Genomic DNA, 18,335 nt, shown 5'->3' on the forward strand with positions numbered 1-18,335 from the left:
TACCTCTTTAAAGATTTTGAGAATGCTATGTTAGAGTTTATTTAAGACTTTTCTATTATCTCAAACTCTTGGGATACTAATTTGCATGTTTTTGGTAACCACTGATTTTCCTCATATTGAATTGATTCTTCAGATGGCTTGAAATGTTTGTGTTGTTAGCTCATCTTTAGCATGTGCTATGGAATGAATGTTTGTGTCCCTGCCCCCTTGCCCCAAAATTCATATTTTGAAACATAATACTCAATGTGATGGTATTTGGAGGTGGGTACTTTGGAGGTGATTAGGTAGAGGGCAGAGCCTTCATGAATGTGGTTAGTGCCCTTTATAAAAGAGACACCGGAAAGCTCCATTGCCCGTTCTTCCATGTGAGTGAGAAGACAGCATCTGTGAAGCAGGAAGAGGGCTCTCACCAGACACTGAATCTGCCAGCACCTTGATCTTGGACTTTCCGGTCTCCAGAACTGTGAGAAATAAATGTTTGTTGTTTAAGCCACCCAGTCTGTGGTATTTTATTACAGCAGCCCAAACAGACTAAGACAGTATGGGTACTGGATCATGGAGGTGTTCCTTCAGAACAATTTTTTATTTCTTCAGGACTTTACAACTTTTATTTTCACAGCTTCTGATTCTTTCACCTATAATATAATATAAATTTGGATCCCATTCCTATACATGGAACTTTGATTTCTCATAGGGGCCTTTTTCCCCTATTCAGATTGCAAGGTAGAGGACAAGCTTCATCACTGTTCCCTTAGACCAATAGGTAGAATTTTTCTAGTTTCCTTTTTGGAAAGAGGTATCCTTTCCAAGGTCCTAGATTTATGCAGGAATCTAAGTTCAGTTCCTCATTCCCAGATAGGAACAAAGCCATATGCCCTATTTCTGTGAGGGTGTTTAAACTGAAGCCATTAGACCATAAGGCTGTATATACTTTAAAAATCTCTGAGTTCCCTTTTTATTTCTAGCACCTGGTGTTTTCCTTTCTTTCTTTTGGGCTTGGATAAGTATTAAAACTATATGTTTGTCATAATTTTAATGATTTTTTTTGTATTTGAAGCGGAAGGATGTGCTGAGTCAGCTTACCCTGCCCTGTTGTCAGAAGTTAATGTAGTTAACAGTGTTCATATGTTTCTTGAGGTGATATCCTTAGAGAATCTGCATCGAGTCACTCTGGCTGCTCATTAAAAATGTAGGTTCTTGGGTTTCATCTATGTTTTTTGAATTAAAATCTGTGGAGATAGTGCAAAAGAATATTTTAACAAGGACTGAAAATTAAGTGTGTAACAAGGTTGCAGGATACAAGATTTATATAGAGAGAAATCAATTGTGCTTCTAGACAATGAACAATGGAAATTGAATTTTTAAAAAGCAATATTACTTGTAATACAATAGCATTAAGAAATATGAACTACTTAGAGATTAATTTGACAAAAGATGTGGAAGACCTGTACACTGAAAACTATAAAACACTGCTGAGAGAAATTAAAAACCTAAATAAATGGAGAACTGTACCTTGTTAATAGGTGGGTAAATTAAATATTAAGATGTCATTTTCCCCCAAAATTCATCTATAGATTCAATGCAATTCAAATAAAAATCCAAACAGCTTTTTCTTGGTAGAAATTGACAAGCTCATTCTAAAATTCATATGGAAATGCAAAGAATTTAGAATAACCCAAACAACTTTGGAATAGAAGAATAAAATTGGAAGACTACTATGACCTGATTTCAAGACAACTTCTAAGCTACGGTAATCAAGATAATCCAGCATAATATCCCCAGCTAAAAATTCTTAACTTCATCACATCTTTTGTCATATAATATTCACCTTTTTTGCCATATGAAATAATACTTATAGGTTACAGGAATTAGGACGTGGATATCTTTGGGGGCCATTATTCAGCCTACCACAGATCCTATGTGGGTGCCCAGTTGTTTTAGCTCTTTATACTGTGTGGTCCACCTTTCCGTACTGATTTTCACACCTGCTCTGTCATAAGTCAAATTTGCATATGTGTGCATTTATTCTGAGTTCTGTATTCTGTTTCCTTAGTCATTTTTCACTTTCTGTCCCAATACCACACTATCTTAATTACAGTAGATTTACAACTGACTTTAATATATGAAAGGGCAAGTCCCCTCAATTTATTTTCTTTAGTAACGTCTTGGTTGTTACTGGCCCTTTGATTTTACACTTAAATTGTATAATGAACCATCAAATTCCTCCAAATTTTACCTGCTGGCATTTTGTTTAGTAGAGCATTAAAATTATAGATCAGTTGGAGGAAAATTGACAATTTTATAATTGAGTCTCCCATTTCAAGAACATAACCTAGTTCTCCATTTATTTAGATCTTTCTTAATATCTTTCAGTAAAGTTTTTCAATTTCTTCCTTGAAAGTCTTAAGTATATTTTGTTAGATTTATTTCTAGGTACTTTATATTTTGTTGCTATTGTAGAATTAATATCTTGAAAATTAATTTTTTGACTCTTGCTGTGTGTAGAAATGCAGTTGACTTTTGTATTTGATTTGGTAACCATCATTCTTTATCTTTTTAATTTAAAAAAGTATTTATAGGTTCTTTAGGATTTTTCAGGTTGGTAGTCATAAAATCTGTGAATTATGACCATTTGTTCTTCCTATTTATACATTCTCCTCCCCCCCTTTTTCTTGTCTTACTGCACAGGAATGGAGCTCAAGTATCATATTGAACATCTAATATATATATCTTAGATGGCACGTTTTTGAAAGCCCATGGTTACATTTTCTGGTATTTAATGCAATATAATCTATTGCATTCACAGATTTTAGGGCTGTGAAAGGGGTTCTATAGTACATCTCCCTGCTTCTCATGTGTGAAACCAGGACACTGTAATCATAGATGAGAAGCTTCCCTATTTTAAGAACATTTTAATATTTTGCTCTTCTAATAAGGAATCTGACCTTAGAGCTTAATAGTTCTTTCAAGCTTGTCCATCTTGCTGCCTTTTGCCAAAATCCCTGCTTCAAAAATCTTGTGGAAACATAGCACTTGTAATGTAACACTAAAATTTAGACTAACTCTTACGAATGCAAGCCTGGGTATTACTTTACTCCTATTCTGTCCTGGGTTAGGGAAATGGCTAGCTACAAATAAGAAAGTCTCCCTTGAAGTAATTAATAATTCCCAAAGAAACATTGGCTCACTGCTTTTGTACAACACACTCCTTTTTTTTTTTTTTAAGGAAGGCAGTCAAGATAACAGATTGGGAAAGCTTTAAGCCTGACAGTTATAAATAGTCTTGCAGTTTATTCCACAATGTATTTGCAGTTCTCTTCCTTTGCCATTCTGAAAGTTGGATCTCTGTCAAAATACTTTTCTCTTGACCAAGGAGTACAAATCGTTGCCTTCAAAACAGGTTTGAAGATTAAAACTCTAAAATAATGGAGTAGGGTGATAAGGTTTGGGCTCTCTGAGAATTTTACTGATGCTCTAGAGTGTTGTCAAACCAACACTGATCTTTAGAGGAACTTTAGAGGAACTTCTTTTCCAGGGATCACATGGATTGGGAGAACCCTTTGAATAAATGAGCTGTTCCAAATATTGCTAAGATTGCTCTTGTTTCTTGTAATCAAAGCAATACTTGCCTAATGACCATTGTGTTGCCAAGCACTAGAGGGGACCCAGAGACAAGTATTCTTGTCTTTAAAAGGACAGTCATGGAGAGGAGGCATTAAAGATACAGACGCTAAATAACAATAGAAGACAGTGGAACATAAAATGTCACAAGGCATTATTATGATGATAATAAATTAATATTATTAATAACAACCAATAATATCACTTGGTTGTTCAAAGTGTATTTGCTCTAATACTGAAAATTGCATCTAACAGAGCATCAAAATAATTTTGAATGTTCAAAATGTTACACACAGAGCAAATACATAATTTTTCCCTAAATAACTTGAAATTTCAGTGGTGCAAATTTAAGGAAAACCTATTAAATTATCAAATATTTTCGAGTGTTGATTTTTGAGGGAGAACATGGAAAGACAGAAACCATTAAAACTGTTGATGTTTTTGTGTAAATTAGTACAACCATTCTAGAAGACAATATGGCCATAGCTGTCAAACTGTCAAATGTGTATCCTTTTGTTCTGGCATTCTACTTCCTATAGTGGTGGGCTGGGTAATTTAACTCCCTTTTTCTCTCTCTCTTTTTCTCTCTCTCGCATACACATATACACACACACACACACACACACTCTCAGAGCAACTAAAAGAATAAAAGAACGAGTCAAAATATATTTTTCAAACTTGTTAGAAAGCAAAAGAGAGCTGCCAGGACAGTGAAGGATTTGGGGACCAAGATCCAGGAGAAGAAAGAAACCAAAACAATCAGATTTGGGGGGCCTCTTTATCCTTAGTGACACTGACTTTTTGGGAGATACTGCAGAGACTGAAAAATTAAGCAGAGTTAGGGAAGAAAACATAGGAGTTAATGGGATGCCCAAGGAGAAAGGGCCCTAGAAATGCCCCATGCTTGAGGGTGGGACCCAGTAAAGTGGGGACTAGAAATAAGTCCTTATAAGAACTAGAGCTCAGCTTTGGATCATTTTTCAAGCATAGATTTGATTAAGACAGTTCTCCACTGGGGTTCCAAGAGTATTTAATCCCTAACGTTCTAAGGTATGTCTTATATATGAGGAATTAACTTCTCTTCTATACGTAGGATAGTACTAGCTACACACCCTTCTTGGGAGAATTGAGAAAATAGTCACTCCAATGATTTGCTGCAGGGCTTAATTCCGTCACAAAATCTTACTGCCAATGGTTAGATTAGGTTATCTGGTTATCAGTTTTTTATATACACTGATATACACTGATCAGCACTCAATCAGAAATAACCAAGTATATGAGGAGGTAACACAGTCTGATAGAACACCAAGATAAACAATAGGAGCAAACCCATAGAGAGCCAGGTAGTAGAATTTCTAGACACAGATTTTTTTTAATGTTCTTACTAAAGATAATATTGAGCAGAGACCTGGAAACTACAAAAAAATCCAATAGGAAGTCTAGCATGGAAAAGTTATGATGACAAATTAAGAACTCAGTAGATGAATTTAATAGCCTGTTAGGTATACCTAGAGGTAGATTTTGTAAACTGGAAATTAGATAAATCAAAGAAAATAGCTACACTAAAGCATATAGGGACAAAATGCAGAAAAGAACATAAGAACTGAGTGGAATGTGGTAAAAAGCTCATATATATGTGTGTGTGTATATATATACACACACACATATATATATATAAAGAAATGGGAAAATTGAGCATAAGCAATATTTAAAGAGATAATGACAAAAAAAAATTTCCAAATTGGGTGAAATACATTTATCCACAGATTCAAAAAGTGCAATAAACCCCAAGAAGGATAAATGCAAACCACACTTGGGAACATTATAGTAAAACTGCTGAAAAACAAAGACAAAAGGAAAATCTTAACGCAGTCAGAGGAAAAGACGTATTATCTCAAATGAACAATAAGACTGTAAACTGAGTTCTCAACAGAAATGGTGGAAGACAAGAAATAATAGAATGGTATCTTCAAAGTGCTTAAAGAAAACATAGGAAAATTGATCATAAATGTATTAAAGGATATTAATTACATTGTAATTTGTTGTAATGAAAATTTGGAAGCCACTTAAATATCCAATAAGAAGGACTGGTTAAAAATATTTACTACATCTTTAGGTGATGATACGTAAAAATGTTCCAGATGTATTGTTAAGTGAAAAAAAGCAGGCTAAAAATAATTTATAGCATATGCTCTCATTTACATTAACAATTCTTAAATATGATTAAATGTGTAAGGATTGGCACCAAAATGCTAACAATAGTTATCTTTGGGTGGTGGAATTATGATAAAATTACTACTTTCCCTTTAATATTTTTATAATAATCACGTATTATCAGATGCAGATACATACCCCATTTTAAAAGGGAAACAAAAGCAGTCAGTACTTTAAAGGCTTGTGCTCTGTATTGACCCTGGGTGCATTGTGGCTGTGTAGTAAAGGATACTGTTTAGTGGATTCCATTTCCTCTGTATGAAAGAAGCTGCAAAGTGAGGGTCAGGTAAGACTCCTAGACTCACATCCCTTAATGCCCCGGCTCTTCCTAAATCTAGGAAAGATCAGTGTGAACAAGGTCTCTTGGAGCCCCGTGGCGGCACTCATCTTATGGTCATTCTTCTCTGATTTAGAGAAATTATTTTCCTTTATAAAAAACTTAAGGATACAGTTAAGATTGGGTTAAATTTTTTAAATTGTTTTTTTCTGCTAAAATGTCAGCCTAGATTGCAATATAAGCTTTCCCCTAAAGTTAAGAAACTAACCAGTATTCTTGTTTCTTAAAGATAAGCTAAATCTTCAGCATTGGTTAAATTACACTCCCTCAGTCCATTGTAGGGAGTTGTTGCAATAATCTTGACTGCTTACATAAATAAGAGGTTGTGGGTAATCTGGGGTAATAAAACGTCACTGAGGGTAATAAAGTCTGAATTGTTTTTACAGGCCGAGAGATCCGTTTGCCCCTCCGAATCAAAGGGGAAGGAATGGGACCAAAGATTCACTTCAACTTTGAGTTGCTGGATATTGGAAAAGTTTTTGTTGGATCTGTACATTGTTATGAGGTAAGCACTAGAATTGTTCATTGAGACTCAAAAGTACATGGCTTTTTTTGTTTTATGTGTGTGTTTTTATTGATAGAAAATTTGTGACATCACATTTTTTCCATTACTCGTACCTATTCAGACCCCAAATGATTGAACTCCTCCTCCCTCCCAGCCTTGTTGAGGGAAGCAACTTTTTCCATCCTTTTCAGCCTCTCTAGCTTTATAAAAAGCATCAAAGTCATAACTTAATTGGTTTTATCATCATCATTTTGTAAATTGCAAAGGGGGACACCATAAATACGTCTCCCCATCTGTTTAATGCTTGTTCTCTGACAACATAAATCCTACAGATCAGAGGATAGAGAACCTTTTACATTTTCCAGAATGTCCTAATGAGGATAGCTGTTTTCACACTTCAGAAGTTTCTCTAATTTAAAATTTTAATTAATTTTCTCTGATTTAAAAACCAATCGTCCTGATTTCTGGAAGAGAGCTCCCTGCTTTGTCTTTCCAATTAAATAGAAAATGATTTTTTACATGATGTACCCATGGGTTCATGAGGATCAAAGTTACTTCAGTGTCACTTCATCACTAAATTCATATCCAGGACACTTGTTTACACTATATCAAACTATAACCATTGAAAGTTTATTGTAGAAAGATTCCTAAATTGTAAGTGTTTATATTTCTATAGAGTTAACAATAAAAGCATTTACTTAATGAGCGACAAATAGGTGTCAAGTTCCATGCCTTATTATGTGTGCATGCCTACGTATGTGTGTGTGATTTCTAACTCTTACAGAACCATGAGTGGTGGGTTTTACTGTACCTGTTTTTACACATGAGAAATATGAGACACATAGTGGTTAATTCAGTCAACATCCTCACCCTTCATGTACGTTGAGCACATATGCATTAGTTCACTTGGTCCTCACAAAAACCCTTTGAAGAAGGTACAATGACTATCCCCATTTTATAGCTGAGGAAGCTGGGGCTTAGAGAAGTTTTACTAGTTAAGGTAACGCTACATACTGTAACAAACAAATACAATAATATATCTATTTTGTTCCTAACATAAAGTCCCAGACAAGCTTGGTCATCAGCAGATGGCTCTCCTCCTGCAGAGGATCAAGAACTCAGCCTCATTCTATCTCATGGCTCTCCCACCCCTAACATCTGAGTTGCAAGATTGTAGCCTCACATGTATCACACTGGCAGTAGGAGAAAGGCATGGAGGGGTGCACATGAGAGGTTTTTATAGGAGGTAGTAATGGAGGTGGCATGTATCACTTTTGTTCATATCCTATTAGGGTCTGTAACTGCAAGGGTGGCTGGGAAATGTAGTCTAGCTATAGGCACAGGAGGAAGAGGATATGGGTTCAGTGAATGGCCAACCTGACTCTGCCACATTTGTTAAGTAACTTGGCAAAGTCACACAGCCTGTAAATGTTAGTGAGCCCCGGGGTACTAGGGCCCTACATCGTGTGGGAGGAGAAAGCCCTTTGCTGGCTTTTCAATCCCTTGGGCTCTCATTATGGGCAAATCCGGTCTACAACCAATTCAGCTCAGCTTAAGCATGGGAGGGGTAAGTGCCCAATTGATGTTGAGAGCTTCCTGCAGTGTCATTTGTCCTCACATTCGTTAGACTTAATGATGGGCCAAATGGGATGATTTGAAAGGTAAATAGAGATGTTAATGTCAGGGAATATACATGAGATGAGATGGAATATATGTAAGAGCATAACTTAAATGAAGTAATCACTCATGTGACTAACAAAGTGAAAAGTGGCACAGCTACTATGTTGCATTGTCCTGTATTGCATTCTGAAAAAATGGTCACTTAGGGAGGGGAAAAAAAGGTATAAGAGTTCTTATTAAATTAAATTGTTCTTATTAAATTGATATTCTGCCTGTACTTTATCCAGTACAAGTTCCCCTCACACCGTACAGACTGTGTCTTATGGATGCCACATTGGAAAAGAACCTTTAGTTCTGATGCAGAATTGTTATCGAGTCCAAGCTCACTCTGCTGGCTACACAACAAGGCAATAAATTGGGAGACAAGGTGTTGAGACAAGGAATAGTGACTTTATTCAGAAAGCCAATAGACTGAGAAGATGTCAGACTAGTATCTGCAAAAACCATCTTATTGGGGTCTGGATGCCAGTTTCTTTTATAGAACAGAGAAGGGGAGGAGGTGAGGAAGTAAAGTAAAAAGGCCTAGTTTTGCAAAATATCTCCTGGCTTGGCCAGCATCGGGGAGGGGATGTGTTAATTTCCTCTTTTCTGCAGCCATTCACAGGTGGGCAGGGTCAGATTGTCACCCTGTGAGCTGAACAAAGGCACTTTAGTTTAACATTCAGGCAAAGGGGCAGGGTGCCCTGAGGCAAGCCATTATGTATGATTATAATAACAAAAGCAGTGAAAAGCAAAGGTTAAATAAAAGAAACAGATCCAACATGGAGTCAGATTTTGCTCTTCCCTGTTACAAAATGGATAGGGTTTCTCTGAATGTAATAATAATTTCTTACAAATTTTAACAGAAGTATGCTTGAGACCATCACTTCCCACCCTCCCATAATTGAACAGTAAAGCAAACCACAGCCAGCTAAGTAAGTGTTAAATGAGGTGCTGCATCAGACTGGACAGTTTTGAGAGCTGTGCAGTGGCAGAGAAGGACATGGTAAGGTGCTTCTTATGGGAAGATTTTGCACTCTCTGTGTATTTAATGCTGATGCCTCATTGCGCCTCTCTTTCAATTTATTACATTACCTACTTGAAACAAATTTGAGTAACTAGCTATTGCTGTTAGTCATTGCTGAGCTTAGCAGACACATAAAGACTAACCCCCAAGAGTATATGCTATTCCCCAGTATAATTAGAAGGAAAACAAATGAGAGGTGAAGTTCTACTATAAATTTTCCCCTCTCCAAGGAGTTGGACTGCAAGGGTAAGGGCATTACTAGTAATCAAAAGGTGTCAGAATTGTATTGTCAAACAATTTGCTGGATTCCGTATACATAAGTAGTTGCTGCTTTGTCAGGGGGAGAAGAATGAAATGCATATTCTCGAAAATAGAGGAGCTGGCACCTTATAGAAAATCTGGGTAAGACAGGAAAAAAGGCAATCCATGCACCAGCTCAGAGAGAAGAACAAGTGTCCTTCGAGTTACCATTAACACCTTTGAGTTGCCTTCAAGTTATCACTAGTGCATATCAGTTGCTTCTTAAGCACAGGTAAATCTTAAACCCATTCTACTTAGCACTGGAGACATAAATAGCAATCACTGTCTTTCATGAGCACTCTTTGCCATGCACTATTCTAAAAGTTATGCAATTTAATAAATGTCATTTTCACAGCAATCTGAGAAGTTAGTAATACTTACATTTTTTTTAAACATCTTTATTGGAGTATAATTGCTTTACAATGGTGTGTTAGTTTCTGCTTCATAACAAAGTGAATCAGCTGTACATATACATGTATCCCCATATCTCCTCCCTCTTGCATCTCCCTCCCACTCTCCCTATCCCACCCCTCTAGATGGTCACAAAGCACCGAGCTGATCTGCCTGTGCTATGCGACTGTTCCCACTAGCTATCTGTTTTACATTTGATAGTGTATATATGTCCATGCCACTCTCTCACTTCATCCCAGCTTACCCTTCCCCCTCCCCGTGTCCTCAAGTCCATTCTCTACGTCTGCATCTTTATTCCTGTCCTGCCCCTAGGTTCTTCAGAACATTTTTTTTTTTTTTTAGATTCCATATATATGTGTTAGCATACGGTATTTGTTTTTCTCTTTCTGACTTACTTCACTCTGTATGACAGACTCTAGGTCCATCCACCTCACTACAAATAACTCAATTTCGTTTCTTTTTATGGCTAATAGTCCATTGTATATATGTGCCACATCTTCTTTATCCATTCATCTGTCGATGGACACTTAGGTTGCTTCCATGTCCTGGCTACTGTAAATAGAGCTGCAGTGAACATTGTGGTACATGACTCTTTTTGAATTATGGTTTTCTCAGGGTATATGCCCAGTAGTGGGATTGCTGGGTCGTATGGTACTTCTATTTTTAGTTTTTTAAGGAACCTCCATACTGTTCTCCATAGTGGCTGTATCAATTTATATTCCCACCAACAGTGAAAGAGGGTTCCCTTACTCCACATCCTCTCCAGCCTTTATTGTTTGTAGATTTTTTGATGATGGCCATTCTGACTAGTGTGAGCTCATACCTCATTGTAGTTTTGATTTGCATTTCTCTGATGATTAGTGATGTTGAGCATCCTTTCATGTGTTTGTTGACAATCTGTATATCTTATTTGGAGAAATGTCTACTTAGGTCTTCTGCCCATTTTTGGATTGGGTTGTTTGTTTTTTTGATATTGAGCTTCATGAGCTGCTTGTAAATTTTGAAGATTAATACTTTGCCAGTTACTTCATTTGCAAATATTTTCTCCCATTCTGAGGGTTGTCTTTTCATCTTGTTTATGGTTTCCTTTGCTGTGCAAAAGCTTTTAAGTTTCATTAGGTCCCATTTGTTTATTTTTGTTTTTATTTCCATTTCTCTAGGAGGTGGGTCAAAAAGGATCTTGCAGTGATTTATGTCATAGAGTGTTCTGCTGATGTTTTCCTCTAAGAATTTTATAGTGTCTGGCCTTACATTTAGGTCTTTCATCCATTTTGAGTTTATTTTTGTGTATGGTGTTAGGGAGTGTTCTAATTTCATTCTTTTCCATGTAGCTGTCCAGTTTTCCCAGCACCACTTATTGAAGAGGCTGGCTTTTCTCCATTGTTATCTTCTTGCCTCCTTTATCAAAGATAAGGTGACCATATGTGTGTGGGTTTATCTCTGGGCTACCTATCCTGTTCCATTGATCTATATTTCTGTTTTTGTGCCTGTACCATACTGTCTTGATTACTGTAGCTTTGTAATATAGTCTGAAGTCAGGGAACCTGATTCCTCCAGCTCCGTTTTTCTTTCTCAAGATTGCTTTGGCTATTTGGGGTCTTCTGTGTTTCCATACAAATTGTGAAATTTTTTGTTGTAGTTCTGTGAAAAATGCCATTGGTAGTTTGACAGGGATTGCATTGAATCTGTAGATGGCTTTGGGTAGTATAGTCATTTTCACAATGTTGATTCTTCCAATCCAAGAACATGGTGTATCTCTCCATCTGTTTATATCATCTTTAATTTCTTTCATCAGTGTCTTATAGTTTTCTGCATACAGGTCTTTTGTCCCCTTAGGTAGGTTTATTCCTAGGTATTTTATTCTTTTTGTTGCAGTGGTAAATGGGAGTGGTTTCCTAGTTTCTCTTTCAGATTTTTCATCACTGGTGTATAGGAATGCAAGAGATTTCTGTGCATTAGTTTTGTATCCTGCTACTTTACCAATTTCATTGATTAGCTCTAGCAGTTTTCTAGTAGTGTCTTTAGGATTCTCTATAGTATCATGTCATCTGCAAACAGTAACAGCTTTACTTCTTCCTTTCCAATTTGGATTCCTTTTCTTTCTTTTTCTTCTCTGATTGCTGTGGCTAAAACTTCCAAAACTATGTTGAATAATAGTGATGAGAGTGGGCAACCTTGTCTTGTTTCTGATCTTAGTGGAAATGGTTTCAGTTTTTCACCACTGAGAACAATGTTGGCTGTGGGTTTGTCATATATGGCCTTTATTATGTTGAGGTACGTTCCCTCTGTGCCTACTTTGTGGAGGGTTTTTATCATAAATGGGTGTTGAATTTTGTTGAAAGCTTTTTCTGCATCTATTGAGATAATCATACGGTTTTTATCCTTCGGTTTGTTAATATGGTGTATCACATTGATTGATTTGCGTATATTGAAGAATCCTTGCATCCTGGGATAAACCCCACTTGATCATGGTGTATGATCCTTTTAATGTGCTGCTGGATTCCGTTTGCTAGTATTTTGTTGAGGATTCTTGCATCTGTGTTCATCAGTGATATTGGCCTGTAGTTTTCTTTCTTTGTGACATCTTTATCTGGTTTTGTTATCAGGGTGATGGTGGCCTCATAGAATGAGTTTGGGAGTGTTCCTTCCCCTGCTATATTTTGGAAGAAGTTGAGACGGATAGGTGTTAACTCTTCTATAAATGTTTGCTAGAATTCGCCTGTGAAGCCATCTGGTCCTGGGCTTTTGTTTGTTAGAAGATTTTTAATCACAGTCTTAATTTCAGTGCTTGTGTTTGGTCTGTTTATATTTTCTATATCTTCCTGGTTCAGTCTTGGAAGGTTGTGCTTATCTAAGAATTTGCCCATTTCTTCCAGGTTGTCCATTTTATTGGCATATACTTGCTTGTAGTAACCTCTCATGATCCTTTGTATTTCTGCAGTGTCAGTTGTTGCTTCTCCTTTTTCATTTCTAATTCTGTTGATCTGAGTCTTCTCCCTTTTTTTCTTGATGAGTCTGGCTAATGGTTTATTAATTTTGTTTATCTTCTCAAAGAACCAGCTTTTAGTTTTATTGATCTTTGCTATTATTTCCTTCATTTCTTTTTCATTTATTTCTGATCTGATCTTTATGATTTCTTTCCTTCTGCTAACTTTGGGGGTTTTTTGTTCTTCTTTCTCTAATTGCTTTAGGTGTAAGGTTAGGTTGTTTATTTGAGATGTTGCTTGTTTCTTGAGGTAGGATTGTATTGCTATAAACTTCCCTCTTAGAACTGCTTTTGCTGCATCCCATAGGTCTTGGGTGGTCGTGTTTTCATTGTCATTTCTTCCTAGGTGTTTTTTGATTTCCTCTTTGATTTCTTTAGTGATCTCTTGGTTATTTAGTAGTGTATTGTTTAGCCTCCATGTGTTTGTATTTTTTTACAGATTTTTTCCTGTAATTGGTATCTAGTCTCATAGCATTGTGGTTGGAAATGATACTTGATATGATTTCAGTTTTCTTAAATTTACCAAGCCTTGATTTGTGACCCAAGATACGATCTATCCTGGAGAATGTTCCATGAGCACTTGAGAAGAAAGTGTATTCTGTTGTTTTAGGATGGAATGTCCTATAAATATCAATTAAGTCCATCTTGTTTAATGTATCATTTAAAGCTTGTGTTTCCTTATTTATTTTCAATTTCGATGATCTGTCCGTTGTTGAAAGTGGGGTGTTAAAGTCCCCTACTATGATTGTGTTACTGTCGATTTCCCCTTTTATGGTTGTTAGCATTTGTCTTATGTATTGAGGTGCTCCTATGTTGGGTGCATAAATATTTACAATTGTTATATCTTCTTGGATTGATCCCTTGAACATTCTGTAGTGTCCTTCTTTGTCTCTTGTAATAGCCTTTATTTTAAAGTCTCTTTTGTCTGATCTGAGAATTGCTACTCCAGCTTCCTTTTGATTTCCATTTGCATGGAATATCTTTTTCCATCCCCTCACTTTCAGTCTGTATGTGTTCCCAGGTCTGAAGTGGGTCTCTTGTAGACAGCATATATACGGGTCTTGTTTTTGTATCCATTCAGCCAGTCTGTGTCTTTTGGTTGGAGCATTTAATCCTTTTACATTTAAGGTAGTTATCGATATGTATGTTCCTAATACCATTTTCTTAATTGTTTTGGGTTTGTTATTGTAGGTCTTTTCCTTCTCTTGTGTTGCCTCCCTTTAGCATTTGTTGTAAAGCTGGTTTGGTGGTGCTGAATTCTCTTAGCTTTTGCTTGTCTGTAAAGGTTTTAATTTCTCCGTCAAATCTGCATGAGATCCTTGCTGGGTAGAGTAATCTTGGTTGTAGGTTTTTCCCTTTCATCACTTTAAATATGTCCTGCCACTCCCTTCTGGCTTGCAGAGTTTCCGCTGAAAGATCAGCTGTTAACCTTATGGGGAGTCCCTTGTATGTTATTTGTTGTTTTTCCCTTGCTGCTTTTAATATTTTTTCTTTGTATTTAATTTTTGATAGTTTGATTAATATATGTCTTGGTGTGTTTCTCCTTGGATTTATCCTGTATGGGACTCTGTGTTCTTCCTGGACTTGATTGACTATTTCCTTTCCCATATTAGGGAAGTTTTCAACTATAATCTCTTTAAATATTTTCTCAGTTCCTTTCTTTTTCTCTTCTTCTTCTGGGACCCCTATAATTCGAATGTTGGTGCATTTAATGTTGTCCCAGAGGTCTCTGAGACTGTCCTCAATTCTTTTCATTCTTTTTTCCTTATTATGCTCCATGGTAGTTATTTCCACTATTTTATCTTCCAGGTCACTTATCCGTTCTTCTGCCTCAGTTATTCTGCTATTGATTCCTTCTAGAGAATTTTTAATTTCATTTATTGTGTTGTTCATCATTGTTTGTTTGCTCTTTAGTTCTTCTAGGTCCTTGTTAAACGTTTCTTGTATTTTCTCCATTCTATTTCCAAGATTTTGGATCATCTTTACTATCATTACTCTGAATTCTTTTTCAGGTAGACTGTCTATTTCCTCTTCATTTGTTTGGTCTGGTGGGTTTTTACCTTGCTCCTTCATCTGCAGTGTGTTTCTCTGTCTTCTCATTTTGCTTAACTTACTGTGTTTGGGGGTCTTCTTTTTGCAGGCTGCAGGTTCGTAGTTCCCATTGTTTTTGGTGTCTGCCCCCAGTGGCTAAGGTTGGTTCAGTGGGTTGTGTAGGCTTCCTGGTGGAGGGGACTGGTGCCTGCGTTCTGGTGGATGAGACTGGATCTTGTCTTTCTGGTGGGCAGGACCGCGTCCGGTGGTGTGTTTTGGGGTGTCTGTGACCTTATTATGATTTTAGGCAGCCTCTCTGCTAATGGGTGGGGTTGTGTTCCTGCATGGTGGGGTGTTTGGGTGTCTGTGACCTTATTATGATTTTAGGCAGCCTCTCTGCTAATGGGTGGGGTTGTGTTCCTGCCTTGCTAGTTGTTTGGCATAGGTTGTCCAGCACTGTAGCTTGCTGGTCGTTGAGTTGAGCTGGGTCTTAGCATTGAGATGGAGATCTCTGGAAGAGCTTTCACTGTTTGATATTACGTGGAGCCGGGAGGTCTCTGGTGGACCAGTGTCCTGAACTCGGCTCTCCCATCTTAGAGGCACAGCCCTGACACCCAGCTGGAGCACCAAGACCCTGTCAGCTATACGGCGAACAAGATGCACTGTGGTGCTTGGCCCCAGGTGGCAACTACGGCTGCTGCCCGGGTTCCCTGGTTTATCAGTAATACTTACACATTACAGATGGGGAAATGGACACAGAGAAGCCAAGCAGGTTCTGCAAGGTCACACAGCTAGTCACGTCAGTGGAAAAGCTGGGATTTGAACCCAGGCATTTGGCTTCTGAGACGCTGGTCATAATCACTTTTCTGCATGGTCTTTTTAAAAGGAATAAAGGATGAAGCATAACTCCTATGACCAGGGAACGTAGGATGAGGGAGATGGGAAATAAATGTAAAAAGATGAACAACGTATCAAGTAACACTTAGTTATGTACCTCTTTTGGTACATCATCCGTCTTCTCTTGGCAGGAGTGGTTGTCTTCCTTTGCAAGAACCCCTGACTGTATCCTACTTATGCTCTTGATTCCTTCTTCTCTGCTCCTGAGGAGGCAACCTGATCTAGTGGACCCCCTACATCCACCCAGACCCTATTACCTTGGTTACCTAGTCCCCTTTTCTTATTACAAAAACAAACATCTAGGCTGGGCCTTAAGTGTGCATTATCTCATTTAATAGTATAAATAGACTAAGTCTCACCTACCATACCTTCCTGCAGCTTTGCCACCCCCATTTTCTCTTTTTTACCACTAATCTTCTCAAAACAGGAATCAAGAATAGTCAACCACTATTTCCTCTGCACCTACTCACTCCCTAAACATTTGTACTCTGGATTCTACAGTCACACTCTATTGAAATTACTTTCTTCTTCAAGGGCAGGGATGGCCTCTAATTAAAAAATCTATAGAATTTTCTCAAAGCTTATTCTCCTTAACCTCTATCCCCGTTCAACCCCTTTTGGAAGTTGTCTCTTGGCTTTCTCGGTTCCTGACATGCCCCCCATACTTTTCTGAATCTTTCTTCATCACCTCCTCTTTTTTCCCTCCAGTGCCTTGATGTAGGTTGAAGGCACTTTCTAAGTAGAGAGAATGACTGTTCACCCATTCAGGTGTAAGCGTTGGCAAGGAATAGAGATTGTGTTCTAGAAGCCGAGGAATAGGACTGTGTGGCTATAGTACAAGTTCATGGATGGACTTGTGGAAAGTGACAGTGGGAGTGGTAGACGGAGCCAGCTGTGGAGGCCTCTGAATGCCACGCATGAGCTTTGTACACACACCTCATGTGCAATCAAATATGGGCAATGACTTGGTTCCAGAACATTAGTATATAGGAATAAAACTTTTCTGTATGGGACTTCCCTGGCGGTCCAGTGGTTAAGACTCCATGCTTCCACTGTTGGGGAGACACGGGTTCCATCCCTGGTCGGGGAATTAAGATGCCTCACACAGCACTGCACAGCCAAAAAAAACCAAAACCAGACAAACGAACAAAAAACTTTTCTGTAGTAAAACAATGGCTCACATAAGCATCCCAAAACAGTTATCCATCCATTACAGTTTGAGATGAAAATATCACAATAGGATGAAATCTAATGGTACAACAAAGAGAATCCTTGCAATCTGGAATCCACAATAATAGCTCATTCTACATTCTTCAAGCTACATTATAAACATAGGCTTAGATAGTTCTTGATCCTCTATTCTAACTTGCTTTTTATTTTTCAGCATGCCACTTAATCCCAGCCTTCTCATGTGTATAAGAGAAAGACCTACCTTCCCTTGGTTACTTCAGAGATAGAATCAAAAAAAGAAAAGGTCTTTTAAGGTTCTTCTTCAATAGATGTGATTATGATCAATCTTTATAGCATGAATATAATGCATATGACTAACTCTATTTTAAAAAGGAGATAAAAACACTTTCTGTTTCTGATAAAAATTACTTTCTGGCTTGGGATTCCTGTCTTCAAACATTCAAGACAGAAGACTGCTTATTTTTCCCCTGGAGTTTTTCTGTGGTTCTACTTCCTGCAGCTGTCTCTGTGTTGGTGCTTATATGAAAATAAATCAGAGGCCCATTGCCTACCTTTTCATTCTTGTCTTTTTGATATAGGCAGTACTATCCAACAAAGGCAGCATTGATGCCCTCTTCAACGTGATCCCTCCAACTTCGGCTGTGGGGACCTGCTTTGTTTTCAGTCCCAAGGAAGGTATCATCGAACCAAGTGGGGTCCAGGCTGTCCAGATCTCCTTCAGTTCTTCCATCCTGGGACACTTTGAAGAAGAGTTCCTGGTCAATGTCAATGGATCACCAGAGCCTGTGAAATTGACCATTATGTAAGTTACTTCTACAGGTAATGTGGAAACTGAAGTTTTTACCTAATGCTTTCTTAAACTTCAAAACTAGAGCACTTTACAGATTAATGGAGAATTACTAGGTTGCCAAAATATTTATTTATTTTTTTGTCAACAATATTGATACCTGTCTGAAAGTAGCAACAATTTGATTCCCTACTGTTTACTTTTTACTGTTACAGAAGTAAAATGTAAAAATAAAATCCTTTCATAAACTTACTTTAAAAAACCAAAACTAGATCATGTCTTGAATGTCCATAACTGTCTTTGTTGATATGACCACATCAACATACTGGGGTGTTTTAAATTTCCACCAGTGTTTCTCTAGTGAACGTG

At 37.5% G+C, this 18,335-nt stretch overlaps 1 protein-coding gene across 1 annotated transcript in view; it reads left to right on the forward strand.

The window, feature by feature from the left end:
• HYDIN (HYDIN axonemal central pair apparatus protein) overlaps positions 1-18,335 on the forward strand; it is a 432,518-nt gene that overhangs the window by 172,192 nt on the left and 241,991 nt on the right. The window contains 2 exon segments of the mRNA XM_036834209.1: positions 6,559-6,677; positions 17,758-17,981. Of these exon segments, the coding sequence (XP_036690104.1) occupies positions 6,559-6,677; positions 17,758-17,981 (343 nt within the window).

This window comes from Balaenoptera musculus, chromosome 19 (assembly GCF_009873245.2).
Source record: "Balaenoptera musculus isolate JJ_BM4_2016_0621 chromosome 19, mBalMus1.pri.v3, whole genome shotgun sequence".
NCBI lineage: Eukaryota > Metazoa > Chordata > Mammalia > Artiodactyla > Balaenopteridae > Balaenoptera > Balaenoptera musculus.